The following is a 16502-nucleotide window of genomic DNA, read 5'->3' as shown; positions in this document are numbered from 1 at the left end:
GTGTTTCACTCAGTTGTCTCCAGCTTGCATAGTTGCAAGCAGGAAGGCTGTTCCTTCTTTGAGAGTGGGCTTCTGAAAGTTGATCCTTTCTGTAACTATTTTAGCAGAGAATTTCAGAGCTTTTTTTTGCAGGTAATTGCAGCTTTATCAGTGCTACAAAGTACTTTACAATACTGGTCTGTCTGCCATCTAGTGGAGCTGTAACACAATAGTTCTGCTGGTCAAATTCTTCTACCTCTTTAACTGTGGTGGCTAAAGTACTGTTACTATAAACTGAGATCAGAAGGAAAAAGAGGTTTGCTTGCAAAGTAAGCAGTCCTCCAATTTGATGTGCAAGAAAATGAAAATACATGAAAAGAGCACAGTTTGGCTGAAAAGGGACTTTTTGATTGACCTTGAGCACTAAAAATAAGTGCATGGAGAGTAGAAGCGGGCATTGTGGTGGGACAAGAGGAAATGGTTTTAAACTAAAAAAGGAGAGATTTAGATTAGATTTCAGGGGGAAGATTTTTACTGAGAGTGGTGAGGTGCTGACACAGCTGCCTAGAGAGGTTGTGGATGCCCTGTCCCTGGAGGTGTTCAAGGCCAAGTTGGATGGGGCCCCAGGAAATTTGATCTAGTACTTGATATAATGGTTGGCATCCCTGCCTGTGGCAGGGGGATTGGAACTTGATGATCCTTGAGGTCCCTTCCAACCGAAACCATTCTATGATTCTGTGATTTTTGTGGTTGGCTGCCCCTGGAAGAGTGTAAAAGTGTTGACTGGGTAGGCCTATGGTAATTGGGAAAAGCCAAAATTTATCTAGAATTGAAACTTGTGAACAATGTGAGGGCAGTAAAAATTTCTGCGGATACATTGATGGGAATATCAAGGAAAATATTGGCCTGATACTAGATCAGACTAACAACCTAACAAACTAGTAAACAAAGGTCTTTGTTATCAAGATCTGTGCTTAGTAGGACAGTTACTTATCCACTAGAGAGTAGGATTGAATTAGGGATGGATTAAGGAAACCAAACATGCACAAGTTCATGGGACCAGATAGGATGCATCCAAGGGGTGCTGAAGGAGCTGACCTTTAACATTGTGAGGTGCTGTCCATTATTCATGAAATGTTGTGGTGAAAGATGTAATGACTAGCAATAAGATAACTCAGGGAATGCCCCTAGTGACTGGAGAAAGGCAGATGTAATATGTGCATCTTCAAGAACAAGCAAGAAGAATGATCCAAATTACTTACAAGCCTGTCAGCCTCACTAGGTCGCTAGGTATATTTTGAAGCAAGCCCTCCTGGAAGTAATTTTCAGACTCAGGAAGGACAATGTGACTGGCAGTAACCAGCATGGATTTATCAAGTGTAAGTTACATCCAACTCAATCTGTCTTCCTTCTGTGATTAGATGATTCCCTCTCTGGATAATCAATAAGCATTTATTATGGCTCTAGCAAGACTCGTGACAAGTTTCTTGTATTTTGGCTTGCATAATAGAGACTGAATGGGTAGGCTATAACATGGATGGAAAAATTGTCTAGACTACCAAGCTCAAAAGGGCAATGGTTCAAAATCTGACTGGTAGTTATTTACAAGTGGTCTTCCTCAGAGGTCACTGCTGAGGTAGATCTTATGTAACATCTTCATCAAGAATCCAGACAGTTTAACAGAACACACCCTCCACAAGTTAATTGATCACTGCACAGGAATCTCTTGAAGTTCAACAAAGACAAATGTAGAGTCCTGTATATGGAAACAGCATGAGCTGGGACAGTTATGTAGGAGAATGCACTATGGAGAAAGCTTTGGGGGATGAAAACCAAGTTGGGTGTAACCAGCAGTAGACATGAGAATATACAACACCGTGTTAACAAAAGCATGTCCTAAAGTGATTGTCTCTATCTCTGCTCATGACTCAGGAAGTCACATCTGGAATATCATGTCCTATTTCAGGGCCCCAAGTGATAGGAACATTATCACACTGAAGAAGGTGATACTTAGTGGTATCACACTGAAGAAGGTGGTACTTAGTGGTGGGGCACTAAGACAGCTGGGGAGTAGAGCCTGTGGCATACAAAGAGAGGCTAAGGGAGCTGGATGTGTTCACCCTGGAGAACAGAAGGCTAAGGAGGGAATATAACTGCAGTCTTCTGCTTCCTAAAAGTGGATTATGGAGAAGACGGAACGAGATTCTTCTCAGACATGTACAGAGAAATGATAAGGAGTAACAGTCACAGAGCTGCACTGAAGGAAAAGATGTGACAGTAAAGGAGGTCAGACACTGGAACAGTTTGTCTGGAGAGTTTCTGTGATCTCCATCATCAGATATTTTCAAAACTCTTCTCAATGGGTCCAGAGCAACCTGTTTTAACTTTGAAGTTAGGTCTGCTGCAAGCAGGATATTTGACCAAATGACCTCCAAAGGTCCCTTTCAATCTGCATTATTTTAAGGCTTTGCAATTCTACAGGTTTATAAATTTGGAATGCTGTGACAGAGCAGTAGCACCAAAACTGTGTAAAGTATGTTGGTCTAAATATGGTAAATTTCAGAGGGAAAACTCCAACTTTGGTGCAAAAAAATGCACAAAAAGCACTGACCATGTTTATTGACAAAAGTAGAGAAAATCAAAGCTGCTTTATGTAGAAATAATTTTCAAGGCTGTAGAGAATCCCACCGAGATAATACACAAACTTAAGAACTTGTACGTGTGAAGATATGTTACAGCATTGCCCCCAGGATCTGTTGTTTGTACTGCTTATGTATGTGTTTAGAATGCAAGGTGACTGTAACAAATTCCTTATCATACATAAAATTGCTTGCTTGCTTTAGCTCTGCAGAAGTTAAAGCATTAGGTGTTTTTAAGCCATTAAGTCAAATTAAGTTGTTTTGATGTGGAAATTGCAGCTCCTCTATCAATACTACCACATGTTTTGAGCATGTTTTAGCTTTTGTCAGAAGCTCGAGGCTGGGTATCAAAGTCCAAAAACGTGATCAGAAAAAACAAGCTTACTAGTAGGAAGCTTAAAGTCATGGCATTGAAGCCCACAGCTCTGAGGGAAAATATATTAAAGCATTAAAAAACAATGCCCTATTGTGCATTCTTGACTTTTTTCTAGCTGCTGAGTTCTGTTCACTGATTAAATTAGTAAAATTCTCTGATATCTCAGTTTATGAGAGCGGCCACCATTTAAAGTGTTAACTAGTATTCAGACCAATTTTTGAGATTCCCCCATAATTCTGTAATTGTTTCCACGTTGATGGATTTTCCTTATTAAAATCTTAATTTTTTGGCTTTTAACCTCTTTTCAAATTTATTGTCATTTTTCCTGTTAGTCTTTAATTCTATATTAAGGACCATTAACATAATACTGAGATTGAAAACAAAAGTTAAAAATTTCAGAGTTCAGATTTGAAAAACAATTTCCTTGCATATGATACACATTATTACAGTATAAATATTACATGCCATTCATTTACAGATGTCACAGTTGCTTTCATATCAAATGCAACATTTGGCATCTGTAATTGTAAAGGTGTAAATATAGTTTAAAGAGCCCCTGGAGATGGAGCATGATCGTTTACATATGTTTTTAATTCATTGAAATGGAGCTGAGAAGTCAGCGTAAGTAGGACCCTCTGGGTACTATATGGTATATGATAGATTAAGCTCAAAATATCCCATTTTGTTTTAGCTATCTTTGAAGTGCAACAGATCTGGAATTAATTCACAAGCCAGTCAGCCCTTCCTGTTGTAACCAACACTGGGAGAGGGTCCAGGTAGAGCTGGGGCCAGCAACTAACTTATCTGTTCCATCTTAATCCACCATGGTGAGTGTGTTGACACACTTGCTTACACCTGTTCAACCATGTTATTGCAAGTAAAAGTTACACAGAATTTGCCTCTTCCCTTTAGTAATCAGTTCTGTCAGATGAATAATTGTAAGTGGAATCTAACACATTCTGCCCGAAGGATTATAAACCAATAAAAAAGTTTATTGTTGCCATTTACTCAGCAGATTTGACTTTAGAGATAGATAGAGAACAAATGTGTGGAATAAGATGGCACTATTTTTACATAGCTGCATTATAGAATAAAAGAAGATACCTGTATGACAGAAATAGGCTATTCTCTAAAGGAAGTGTATCACATCTTTTCAAAGTTCATTAGGGACTTTATCACAAATATTGATTTTCAGTAAAAGCACTCAACTACTGACTGTGTAAAATCTAAATGTCCAATATTATTTGATCTTTTTTCAGCCTGAAATAATGTCCCTGCAGCGCCATCTTTCATTTCTATTCTGGCCTTCTGCAGTATTGCCAGTACGTATGATTCTAACTAACAATTTCATGACCTGAACTCAGCTGCCAGTGACTGACCAAGGTCTTGTCTTAGCTCTAGGACATGGTATTGGGCTTTCTCAACCTTTCTAAAGATGTGGGTTGCGGCACATTCAGTAAGCTCCTTTTCTAGGGCTATCCTTCTGAGTCCAGTATTTAGTGCTGTTGTGGACTCACAGAATTACAGGGATTGGAAGGGACCTTTGGAGATCATCTTGTCTAACACCTGTGCTAAAGCTGGTTCCACGAAGTGGTTTACACAGGAAAGCATCTAGGCAGGGTCTTGCAACAGCCTGTTGCAGTGCTTTGTCACCCTCGCAGTAAAGAATTTTTTCATGTTTGTATGGAACTTCCTAGGTTCCAGTTTGTGCCCATTGCTGCTTGTTCTCTTACTGGGCACTGTAGAAAACAGCCTGGCCTCATCAAATTGACTCCTACACTTCAGATATTTGTAACGGTGATGAGATCCCCTCTCAGCCTTCTCTCCTCTGGGCTGAAAAGATGCAGGTACCTCAACCTAAGTGGGATGCAGGATGCTCCAGATCCCTAAAATCTTTGTAGACCTCCTCTGAACTCTCTCTAGAAGTTCTCTTTCTTGCTCGAACTGAAAAGCCCAGAACTGGACATAGTACTTCAGATGTGCCCTCACTAAGGCAGAGTAGAAGGGGAGGAAAACCTCCCTCGACCTGTTGACCACACTCTTTTTAATGCATCCCAGGATACCATTGGCAGTTTTGGCCACAAGTGCACAATGCTGGCTCATGGCCAACCTGGTGTCCACCAGGACACCAAGGTCCTTGTCCAGAGATCATTATCCAGCAGATCAGACTCTAACCTGTACTGATGCATACAGTTATTTCTTGAAAGGTGTAGGACTGTGCTCTTGCTCTTGTTGAACTTTGTAAGGTTCCTCTCCACTCAACTCATCAGCCTGTCCAGGTCACACTGAATGGCAGCACAGCCTTCTGGTGCATCAACCACTCCTCCTAGTTTCTTATCGTCAGCAAACTTGCTGTGGGTGCATTCTATCCTTTCATCCAGATGTTGATGAAGGCGTTGAACAAGACTGCACCTTGTACTGACCCCTGGGGAGCACTGCGAGCTACAGGCAGTGTAACTCTGCATGTGACCATGTGATGGAGCCATCACAGCACTGACAAAGGCACTCTGCACATAAGGGAAAACTGCTTAGGGCTCCATTTCTTTCTGAACCCTGTGTTTATTAGACAGGCTCTGTTTTTTTTGTTTTGGGCATTTCTCCATTCTCCTGTGGTCTCCCAGTAGGAACAAATGTTGTTGGTTTTTTTTCTCCCCATACTTGGTAATGTATTTTGTATTGCATTTTTGTAGCCCCTGTCAGCATAAACAAAAATAGGAAATGCTCATTTCTCCATTCAGCCTTTAATAACTTGGCATATGATCTGAACTAGCAGTTTGTCATTGAAAATAAGTGTTCCTTGAAAAATCACTTCCAGTGGACAGTCTTATCTGACTTTGATGTTCTGGCTACCTCATTAGATTTACTTTAGATAGTAACAAGTGCAGCTATTTTAAATTGAGTTCTTAGACAGTCTGATGTATTCAGTTATAGGAGAAAAAATGTTTTCGTTTTTCCTTAGTGTAATTTATTTAGTTTGTAGAAAAAGCACTATCCCAAATAGTTCACGCCTGAAATATTTCTATACTCACTAATCTCAGATAGGATGCAAGACTTTTGTTCCTGATTTTTCATCTTTAATTGACTTAGATAATTTTAGGTAATTATTTGAGATCTGAGTTGATGACTGCTTCTTATTTTTAAAATGCATTTTTCTGTTTCTACTCCTTAAATTTGACTTGAAATTTTGTCTTCCAAAGATCCTTTAACTTACTTACAAATAACATGATTTTCCAGGCAAGCTATGTTTAAACCTGAGTATGAAAATATTTACAGAAATGCTCTTGCTTCGAACCATTGATAAAATCAGGCAGCATAGTAGAGACCAGTGCTGCTTGGTGACTGAATGATACACTTGCCAGTAGTACTTGCCAGTATTGGACAATATTTGAAAGTATGAAAAATATGCAAGGAAGGAAACTCCTGTTCAGACATGAATATGTTGAATGTTAATTATGAAGACTGTTGCTTTTTTTAAGGAGTAGCATTTGGAAGATATCTGCTTCAGTACTTTAAAACCATACATAAATGTTGTATTATTTAGTGATTGAATACTATATTTAATAAATAACTGTGGTTTAACTAATGAGATAAATTTTCATATGTTTTATATTTTGTGAAAATTCAACAGTGACTCTACAAATTGGTAGTGTTTTGTATTATGATTTTTTGGTACACATAAAGTAAAATGTGGAAGCCTATTCTTATTGTTTCTTCCTTAGATGTATGAATTTATTCTAGCTTTTGGAAAATATGTTAATACAAGTGATGCATCCTTTGTTCTTAAGTGTTTTGGTAAATATGTGGGCCTTTGTTAGGAGGAACTGTGGGTGGTTCAAATTGCTAAGTGTTGAGCACATGAGAGCATTAGGAAGTACAGGTCTGACTAGCATGTCCTCCAAAATGATGGTAACCAGTGTCTTTTTACCTGAGGATTCCTTGAGGAAACTCCCCAGACTCCATGCCCTTTGGCTCTCACTCCTACCCCTAGTGATCTTGGGGTTGCTTTTGCTTTCCTGATCAAAACCTCTAGCGATTAACTTTGTTGTACTTTTTAAGTCAAAACAATGACAGAAAGCTGACTAGGTGAATTAGAAATGTAAGATCATTGAAAGAAGGTGACAGCAATAATATATCTGCCAACTAGGAAAGTGTTTACTTAGAATTTATTTCTTGCTGAGTGAACTTCTGCCTTTGGCTCTGGTGCTTTTAAGGCTCTTTTTATCTCTACGGTACACACATTTAATGAGAACTTACCTTTCCTGATGTAAATTAGAAAAGTAGAGTTTTATTGTTCAAGATGATAAAAATATAATATAAAGTATCTGTATAAATATAAACATATATAGATCCACAAGATGAACTTTCTAGCATTGCCCTTTTCTTCATTTTCTCTATTGTTTTCATGTCTGGAGTTGCAAATGCTTGTGTTGGAGAAACACAATCTTCTCAGTTTATAGAAAGAAATGTGCAGCAAGAATTTGATTTGTTCCACAGTACTGCATTTCTCAGAGAGAAGCTGGAACTAAATATTTGTAAAAAAGTGGCAGTCCATACTTGCTCACTTTTACAAATGGGATTTTAGCTTAGAGTTAGGGAACTTGTCCAATTGGCGAGGAACTTTTGTGTATTATCTTTATGCTAATTTGAAAAGTGACAGTGTAATAATTCTGTACTAAATTATGATGCAAGAATGTGTACAAAATACAAATATGTATTTACACTTGTTAGCGAGGCACCATGAATAAATGCAGAAAGTGCTCTTTCTACAGTGCCAAACATTTATGCGGTGGACTTGAAATTCTTGTTTCATTAAGTAACTACACCTGACCATCTGACATCTGAGGCTTATCGTAAGTATCCTTTAACGGCTGTTTTCAACCGACAAGTTTCTTTTTCCTTCCATCCTTAGGGAGCCTTTCCATAAGCTTTTGGTTCAAGGTCTTATCAAGAATCAGACATTCAGACTAAGAACAACAGGCCAATATTTGAAGAGGGAGGAGGTTGATCTCACTGGTAAGAGAGGACGCGTGAGAACACCAGTACAGGTGCACCCAGAAAGTCAGAGACTATTTCAGTTAAAAAGGGACATACAGATCTTAGTGCTGGGAAAATTAGGTGGGGAAAAATAAATCCTTGTAATATTTAAACCAGACAGTCTCTTCCATGAGTCTGGGATTCATATCCACTGCCAAGTGTACAGAGACCTTACTAATCTAGCAACTTTTAATTGCAACCACATACAGCAACAGTGCTATGATACCAATTTAGGTCTACTGTAGTCCAAAGGATCCAAAGTTTTATAACAACAGTGCTCAGCAACTTGCTGAATGAAGTTAGCAGTTCCAGCAAACAGACAACCTACAGGAACACTGTGGCAAAGTTAACATGGTTGTTAGTATATTCAATAAACATTAGACATATATGGGATGTATAATGAGAGTAGGAGAAAATACTGTTTCTCAGTTATTCCCAGTGCCCTCACTGCATAAGCTGGGTCAGCAGCCCTTGTCTGGAGAGCTGTAGCAACAAGAGAGGCTTGGTGTATTTGCCCTCCTTCAAGAACCTCTCACATAGCCATGTTTTCACTGCTTTCTCCTGCATACAAATCCTATAAGATAGCAAAAACAAACAAACAAACAAAAAACCATAAAGAAACCCCACCAACCAATGAACCAAAGAACCAATGAACCTCTTACACGTACTGTTGTCTGTTATCCTATTTTGTTTTAGACAAGTTTGCAGGTGTTTTTGCAAAACTTTGTTGTTGTGCTCTGTAAATACCCCTATTTGTCCCTAAATTCATGCAACAGTAGGCAGGTTATTGTCAGGATAACTTACTGCAGTTAAAGTTATGAACCCGGGGTCTATATAAGCTAACAATAAACCAAAACTGTCCAAATAAGTCCACCCACCTATGAGGTTTTAAATAGTATGGTTATAACAATGCTTAAATCTCAGGGGAGAAAAATTTGGGAGGGAAAAAGGTTGTTACTTCTTTGTATTATTTTTCTTTTTAAACTGTTTGGAAGAACAAAAAGCCAAACCAACTCACCACAAATACGTTTTTCTTAGCGTTCTTACGAAACTGAATTGTTGTTTTAGATGAGCAAAATTTGTTTTAATATTTTGTGTTTGTCATAATATCTAGGCACTGAACCAGTTCACCTAAAAACTGGTGAGAAAGTCCAAGTCACTTGGGAAAAAATGAGCAAATCTAAGCACAATGGAATAGATCCTGAAGAATTAATGAAAGAGTATGGCATCGACACCATACGACTTTACATTCTGTTTGCTGCTCCTCCAGAACAAGATATTTTATGGGATACTAAAAGTAAGTCAGACTTTATGTTGTTGTTGTTTTTTTTCCTAGTGTATCTTAACACTAAAATTAAAGTAGTTCTTGCTGCCAAAGTTTTTGATTAGTTGAGACAAAAAATTATAATAAACAATTTTGGTGGTTTTTTTTTTCGTTTAAGAGGAGTCACAAAACTGTCACTGCAAAGCAGACTTGCAGGAATACTACAAGATGTGAAAAAAGAGAGAGATGTATGAAAAACAAAAACATGGTGTTTTCTTCTGAACTAGAGTGCAAATCTGGATCTTGTTCTCTTAATTTTTTTATTAGCTACAATTGTTTGATTGATTGTTTCAAGTTATTTTCTTTATTCTAAGATGTTTTCCTTTGATGGAATCATGTCAGATTCCAGATTAAACTTGGCACTTTTTTTCTTATTTATTATTTCCATTTGTTTAGACATGTGGAATATCTTTTGTAAGATGGACCATAAAATACCTCCTGAAATAGTCTCATTTATCAGAGTCCCTAATAACTAATATTTGTACACAGGACATACCTTTATGGGCTTAGCTCTTAAATAAGATAAGATTTATCCTCCTACACACTTATTCACTGACATTATGCAATTTGTCATACTGACAGGTCTTAATTTCTCCTGTGGCTCATACATTTTAATGTAGACTTGATGCATATATTTTAATGCAGTCGTCTTGTTGCATAAAGCTTTAGTAAAACATCCCATGCCTGATTTAAAACATGTGTATGTCTTTATTCTTGCATTATCTTCTTGCTACTTAGTTCAGTCTGTACTAAGCACAATTTCAGTTGATATCTGTCACCCATTGTATTCATATGCATTCATTTACATATACTGGAGGAGTGGACTTATGACTTCTTGGTTGGCTTTCTGTCTCCATCTAATCACGTCACAGATCTAGGGAAGGTGATAGATGTGAAAGGATAATGCCATAATGCCTATTTAAAAAAAAAAGCTCTGAAAGTTCTAATTTAACACAGTGAGAGATTTTAGCAGGCTAAAGATAAATTAAGAAAAAAAAGTGACAAGGGTTTCTTAAGTCTCCAGTAAGCTTTTGATCTTAATTTCTTTATAACAAAATACAACATACAGTTTATTACAGCATAACTACAGCCTGGAGAATACCAAGCCTGCAATGTTTAGATGGTGTACAAGATTCTGATACGAACAGGAGATTAAAAGTTTGGAGAGGACGTTGTATTCTGCATCCCATCTAAGAGAGTTCCTGAGGATCACATAGGCATAATCTATCAGGTTATATTTTACTGTCCAGTTGAGCTTTTACCTAGTGCAATAGGATAATGCACCTGTGTTAGACACTCGTGCAGTGTGATGCAGTGACGCGCAGTCTAGTAGAACTCTGATACTTCTTGAAGCTCAAGCTGTACCTTTCCTCGTGGTTCAGTACCACTCAGCACAAATAGCTAGCTGTGAGCAGTATTAGCTTGGACTTCTCTGTATTACAATTCCTGGGTTACACTCTTTGAAGAGCCATGCAGCAGGACTAGTACTTGCAAGCTCAGGATGAAGAGCTTTATAGTCCTCCCACGTTAAGCTCTGGTACCAGGAATCATAACAGTAATCATTAGCATGGTTGAATTTCTGAAGCAACAGAAGTATACATACTTTTTAAGCTCAAATTTTAAAAGAAATCTCTCTCTCAAAAAAGAGTGTGTGCATGTGTGCATATATGTATATATGCTTGTATTCTTCCATGAGTCTGAAAAATGAGAGCTTGTAGAATTTTCTTGAGTCATTAAAACACAAGGTAACATTCAAGTAGTGACATAACCATATGGATTTAGCAAATATTTCTGCTAGACGTATGTTTTAAAGCCATTGCAGATAATACTTCTGTTATTTATTATTTGTTTCATTAAGACAACACAGCATTATTTTTGAGGGCATTTACATTTTTCATGTAAAATATAAGGATTTTCAGGTTGTTTTTTTGTTTGTTTTTTGTTTTTAAGTTAAACTCTACCAAACATTCAATTTTGCTTCGAGTTTTGGCATCTTTCATTGCAACTGATATCTGCTTGTTTCTGCCATCTTTCATTAATCTCAGCTGATGCTATGCCAGGTGTTCAGAGATGGCAGACTCGCCTCTGGACACTTGTAACCAAACTTATCGAGGCAAGGACTTCGGAAACCATACCAAATCCTGAGGTTCTGAGTAACATAGAGAAGGCTGAAGCCAAGAGGATCTGGGAGCAAAAGAATCTTGTAATTTCTGAGGTAAAAAGAAACAGTTTGTAAATGAATAAATGACTTATTGCTTGTGCAAAAACTGTGTGCTTGGCTTAGAGGGCCAAGAGTTTTCCCACAGATGAGTAAGTCATGAAATCATTCTTAAGTGAAATATTCTCCATATAAGTAATTTTAATAACATACAGATTTCCTGGGACAGAACTCTTTTGCAAGAGTGCTATTTAGACTGGCAAAATTTATCTACTCTATGCCTTATTTAAAGGATGAAGTGTTACGGCATTAAAATGTCTGGGTTTGAAATAGCTACACTTCCAGCAGCATAGCTATAGATGAATTGTGCAGAATATCTCTTAGCAAACTGCTTTGATCTGTTGGCTTCATACCTCATTATCATGCCTTTAGTTTCATAGAAAATGAGAAGGAAAAAAAGAAAGTTGTTGGAAAAAATAGATCAGTGTTTCCTAAAAATTATTGAAATGGTTGTTCATCTCTTCTTTTGTGCTAAGTCTGATACTGTGTTTTAGTGTCAAATCAGTTATGCAAGACTCAGGAGGAGATAAAAATATCTGCAAAATTAGCTTCAGATATTTTCCTATGCTTAAACTTTCCCTGATGTAAATCCTGTGGCCAGGGACCTTCACACACACATATGGTTGCATATACGATTTGTTTGCATGTCAAAGTGATTTCCATATAAAAGGTAATATTCAATTTTTGAAAATTACAATTAATTGGTGACAAAACTTTTCTTTTAATTCAAGGTAACAGAGTACTTCACAAAGGATCATTTGTTTAATGCAGCTATTTCTCGACTGATGAGCCTTTCTAACGTACTCCATGTAAGTATGCCATATGAACAAAGATATTTTTCTGTTAGGCATTATTCCTGTAAGTCTTTCTAGAAAGCAAGAGCTGCCTGAACTATAGGTTCAGAATTCCAAAAGTCATTAAATGTCATTACCATTGCTACTGACTCAAGACCCTCATGGCCACTAGGTTGAACTATTCAGATTAAAAGAGATATATTCTAATATTGCTGTATCCTTTGAATATGCTGTGTTTTGCAGGAAGAGCTTGAGAGTATTAGAGGCAGTAGGTTCTGATGGTCACATCTCATCACGTAATTTCAAAAGGATACATTTTCTTCTGGTTTTGTTCTGTTTTTAAACAATATGTATATGTAACTACATAAGTAGTGCATTATAGGATGATCAAACATTCTGATTTAAAAGAAGAGTTATTTTTAACAGGGAAAATAACCTATAATCTTGTGTTCCTTTGAGGTGGTTTTCAGCACTCAACTGTCAGTGAAACAGTTTGTAAATTCCCCTTTCCGAAGACAAACAAAAATAACTTGGCTTTTTTTTAGTTTAGATTATGGGTTTATCAGCTCATAATGAAAGGTCAAATATCCTTATCTTTTCTACTAATCTTAAATCTGTATAAGCAGTTCTTCAAACATATAACGGTAATGCAGTCTAGACAAGAAATCAGATTAAAATTTGGATTTTTTTGACTGCTTCATTGATAAACCATTTTATATCTTATGGATTCTAAGGAAATAATTGGCAAAGTCGAGGAATATAAGAAAATGTTAAGCAGGGCATGTGCAATTGCTGTACTAAAATAATGAAAATCTGAGATAATGTAAGGTGCTGGGAAGGTGATGCCCAGTTCTCTATTTCTAGCTCAGCGATTAATAGGCATTTTGAGCAATTAGGGAATTTAAAAAAAAATAAATCAGTGTCCTACGGACAGGTAAATATTTGAACACTGCTATATTTCATGATCAAGGAAGTCAGTGCTGTATCTTTTAAGAGCAAATTTCATTACAGCATGCTTGCACTTCCTCTTTCAGTCCCATTTCAAAGGAGGAAGTGAAGAGATGGGTGAAAATTCTATATAGAAAAAACAGGTAGTAGTTACTAAAACTTATTCAATTCTATCTTTTGCTTTCCTCATGAGTATCAATGACAAGACATTGCTGTCTGTCAGCTCTCCTATGGTCTGTGTTTAGCAATCATTGGTTTTGGACAGTTTTCTAGTAGGCAGGATCTGGGGATTGTCACACCCATAAAGTAATCCTCATAAGCTGACACATATTGACATTCTTCTGCGCTGTTTCATTAGGGTGATGAATCATAAATTAAACGTGGAATCTGAACTTACCATGGGATGTAGTTAGAGTCAAAACAGAGGCAAAGAAAGAGAAAGTTTCTCCATCTGCTTTTAGTGCTGTTCTTTTCTACTTGGATTGAAAGAGGAGTTAAAGTTCAAATTTTGCCTGCCTGGCACCTTTTACAAGAAATGGAAAATTACGTTTACTAAAACAAGCTGAAAAACAATCTGGACATCAAACCGTAGAAGGCTGTGTCGTGCTTGTTGCTCCCAGGGCTCCTCATGTTGGCACTAAGCTCAGCTTTACTTAACTGCTCTAGGATCTGATCTAATTGAACCTTATCCCAGCAAAAAAACATGCTGCATTCATCACAATCTGGGTTTTTTGTACAGGCAGTTTACCTCTTTATGTGGCTTGGATTTTATGCAAGATTGCACTTGTTGATGTGGCTGCACTCAATGTTACTCACAGCCACAGATGTCCATGCAGGTCAGTGTTCAGATTCCAGTGCCAGAGCAGATCCCCAGGGATCTATCAGCACCACTCCCTTAATGATTAGAACCATTAGCATCCCAGCTTGTCTGGCTTTTTTATAACAGTGTCAGAGAGCACTTTGTGACCAAGAGGTCTCTAGAACTGCTTGTAAGTTCATAATTTATTGTAAAATTATATTGTTCTGAACATAGACATTGATTTTAGGTTTTGTTACATAGAATGCATACATTGCTTTGAAAATAATACCTCCTATTTGTTTCTGTGGTAACTACAAAGAGCACAGTAACACTACTTGGTGAAGCAAATTCTCAGCTACAAAATGCTATTTTTTAAGATACTCACCACCATTAGATATCTGTTTTCACCAGCAATGAACAAGAGGATGTGCTGCACTCATAACAATCTGTGCCAGCAGAGATATTAATGATATTTTACTGCATGTTATTCTTAATTAACCTGTTTTACTTACCACCCCAAAATATTCATATTTACAATTTATTTTCTTTTTTTTTTTCTTTTCACTTAGCAAGCTTCTTGGCCTCTTGTTCTTCACAGTGCAGAATATGAAGATGCTTTGGCTACACTCTGCATTATGGTTGCACCTATGGCTCCACACATTGCATCAGAGATGTGGAAAGGTATTTATAGAACTGCTTTTTCTATTGCTGTCCAGAGACTGATGGTTACTATATAGCAAATTAACCTCCTCTGGGAAGTGGGAATGATGGACAGGAAAGCCTTTTTTTTTCTTTTCTTTTTTTTCTCCTTAAATCCACCACAGTTGTAAGCCTTGAGGTTTGAATCCCAAGTGGGCTAAATTGCATAGTGTTACTATAGTTAAAACCTGTGAAATAAGGGATGTAGGTACCAGAGTTCAAAAGTTATTTTTAAGGTTTATTGGGAGAAGTTCCAGGACGTATGTGGGAAGATAGGAATATATTCTGTGTAAGGCTGGCCACAAACTGCCGTGTGGTTTTGAACCTAATATTAGCTTTTGGATGCTGTTTTAACCGTTTTGTTTTTGATAGTCACGTTAGAACTTTACGCTTTCAAGTGTTTACAGAATAGAGCGATTAAATGGCTTATATTGCAGAGCTGCATGTGACAGTGAGCTATTATTAAATGCCAAAGAAAGACTGCTTTTGTTGATAGTAGTATTATAGGGGCACAGACTGGAAACAACAGGACCTATTGGGTGGGAGGTTCTTATTTTGTTTTCATTTCCAGTATTTTTAAGATGTCCAGAATAACCTAATTGCTCAGAGTGCCTAATTGTTCAGAATAGAGGGGGATCAGACACAATTCACTTGGAAAATGCTACTTTTAGTCAATATACTGTCTTTCAATAGAAAGTACCATCTAGTTGAAATTACATTTAAATTGAAGTAATTGCTCCGATTTTGTTTTCCACAATGTTTGAGATGGAGTCAGAAGTGGTCTGGGTTAATTACCTAAACATGTAGTGCCATGTGAACTGTGAAATTCAAATGCCTGTTAGGGATACTGAATAATCAAATATGTTTCACAGTATGATAGGAAATCACTCAGCTGTCTTAATTAGCATGATTTATTAAATGTTAAGCTTAATCTTGTTGATCATTTTGACTGCAACAGAAGGAACTCTTTGTTTTTTTGCTAAAATCATTGGAGAATGAGAATATTGAACACTTACTGGATTGCTCTCTGACTTAAGAACGAAAAGAATGTATAATAAAAATTAGGATTGTATTGTCCTCAGCTGCTGTTTGCAATTAAAAATGCAATTCTTTTTGTGTGGTCCAAATACTGTATGTTATAATTCAGTGCACCTGGCATAAAAAAAAAAATTTTTTTTGGTGATTATTACCTGAGAAATGTTACAATTGAACATGAAAAATAGTCTTTTTTAGCAAGGTAATCATTACATTGCATCAAAATTATTAAACAGTTTTATCAAGAGAATGTATGTACATTTAACTACTGTTTTTTGTCAGAGGACAGTATTATTTAGCAATCACCAACATCTAGCATTTCTGTCCTGGGACTGGGATTGCTGCTGGAAAATCTCCAACTATGAGGGCTGCTTCAAAAAGTAATACCTCCTGTTTTGTTGTGTTGGCCCACGACATCAGAGGCAGATGTTGGTGGTATGGCAGTAGAGGTTGAACCTTTGAACCTTCCCGCCAATATTCCATTACATGTTGTTGCTGTGTGACAGATGGCAGCAGAGGGGCAGTGACAGAATGCTGTCTGACATGGAAGTGCAAGTGAACCAAAGGTGTGGATTTGAATTTCTCCACAAGGAAAAAATGGCACCCATTGACGTTCACTGACACTTGCTGACCGTTTATGGAGACCAAACTGTGGAT

The 16502-nt window shown here is 37.2% G+C and overlaps 1 protein-coding gene across 3 annotated transcripts in view; it reads left to right on the top strand.

Annotated features, from left to right (window-relative positions):
* Window positions 1-16502, top strand: part of LARS2 (leucyl-tRNA synthetase 2, mitochondrial) — a 122991-nt gene that overhangs the window by 92457 nt on the left and 14032 nt on the right. For all 3 annotated transcript variants that reach the window (XM_019616577.2, XM_003207241.3, XM_019616578.2), the window contains 5 exons: window positions 7904-8007; window positions 9143-9325; window positions 11398-11567; window positions 12302-12379; window positions 14681-14792. In XM_019616577.2, the coding sequence (XP_019472122.1) occupies window positions 7904-8007; window positions 9143-9325; window positions 11398-11567; window positions 12302-12379; window positions 14681-14792 (647 nt within the window). The remainder of the gene's footprint in view (window positions 1-7903; window positions 8008-9142; window positions 9326-11397; window positions 11568-12301; window positions 12380-14680; window positions 14793-16502) is intronic.

This window comes from Meleagris gallopavo, chromosome 6 (genome assembly GCF_000146605.3).
Source record: "Meleagris gallopavo isolate NT-WF06-2002-E0010 breed Aviagen turkey brand Nicholas breeding stock chromosome 6, Turkey_5.1, whole genome shotgun sequence".
Classification (NCBI taxonomy): domain Eukaryota; kingdom Metazoa; phylum Chordata; class Aves; order Galliformes; family Phasianidae; genus Meleagris; species Meleagris gallopavo.
This window is presented reverse-complemented; position numbering and strand designations above follow the sequence as displayed.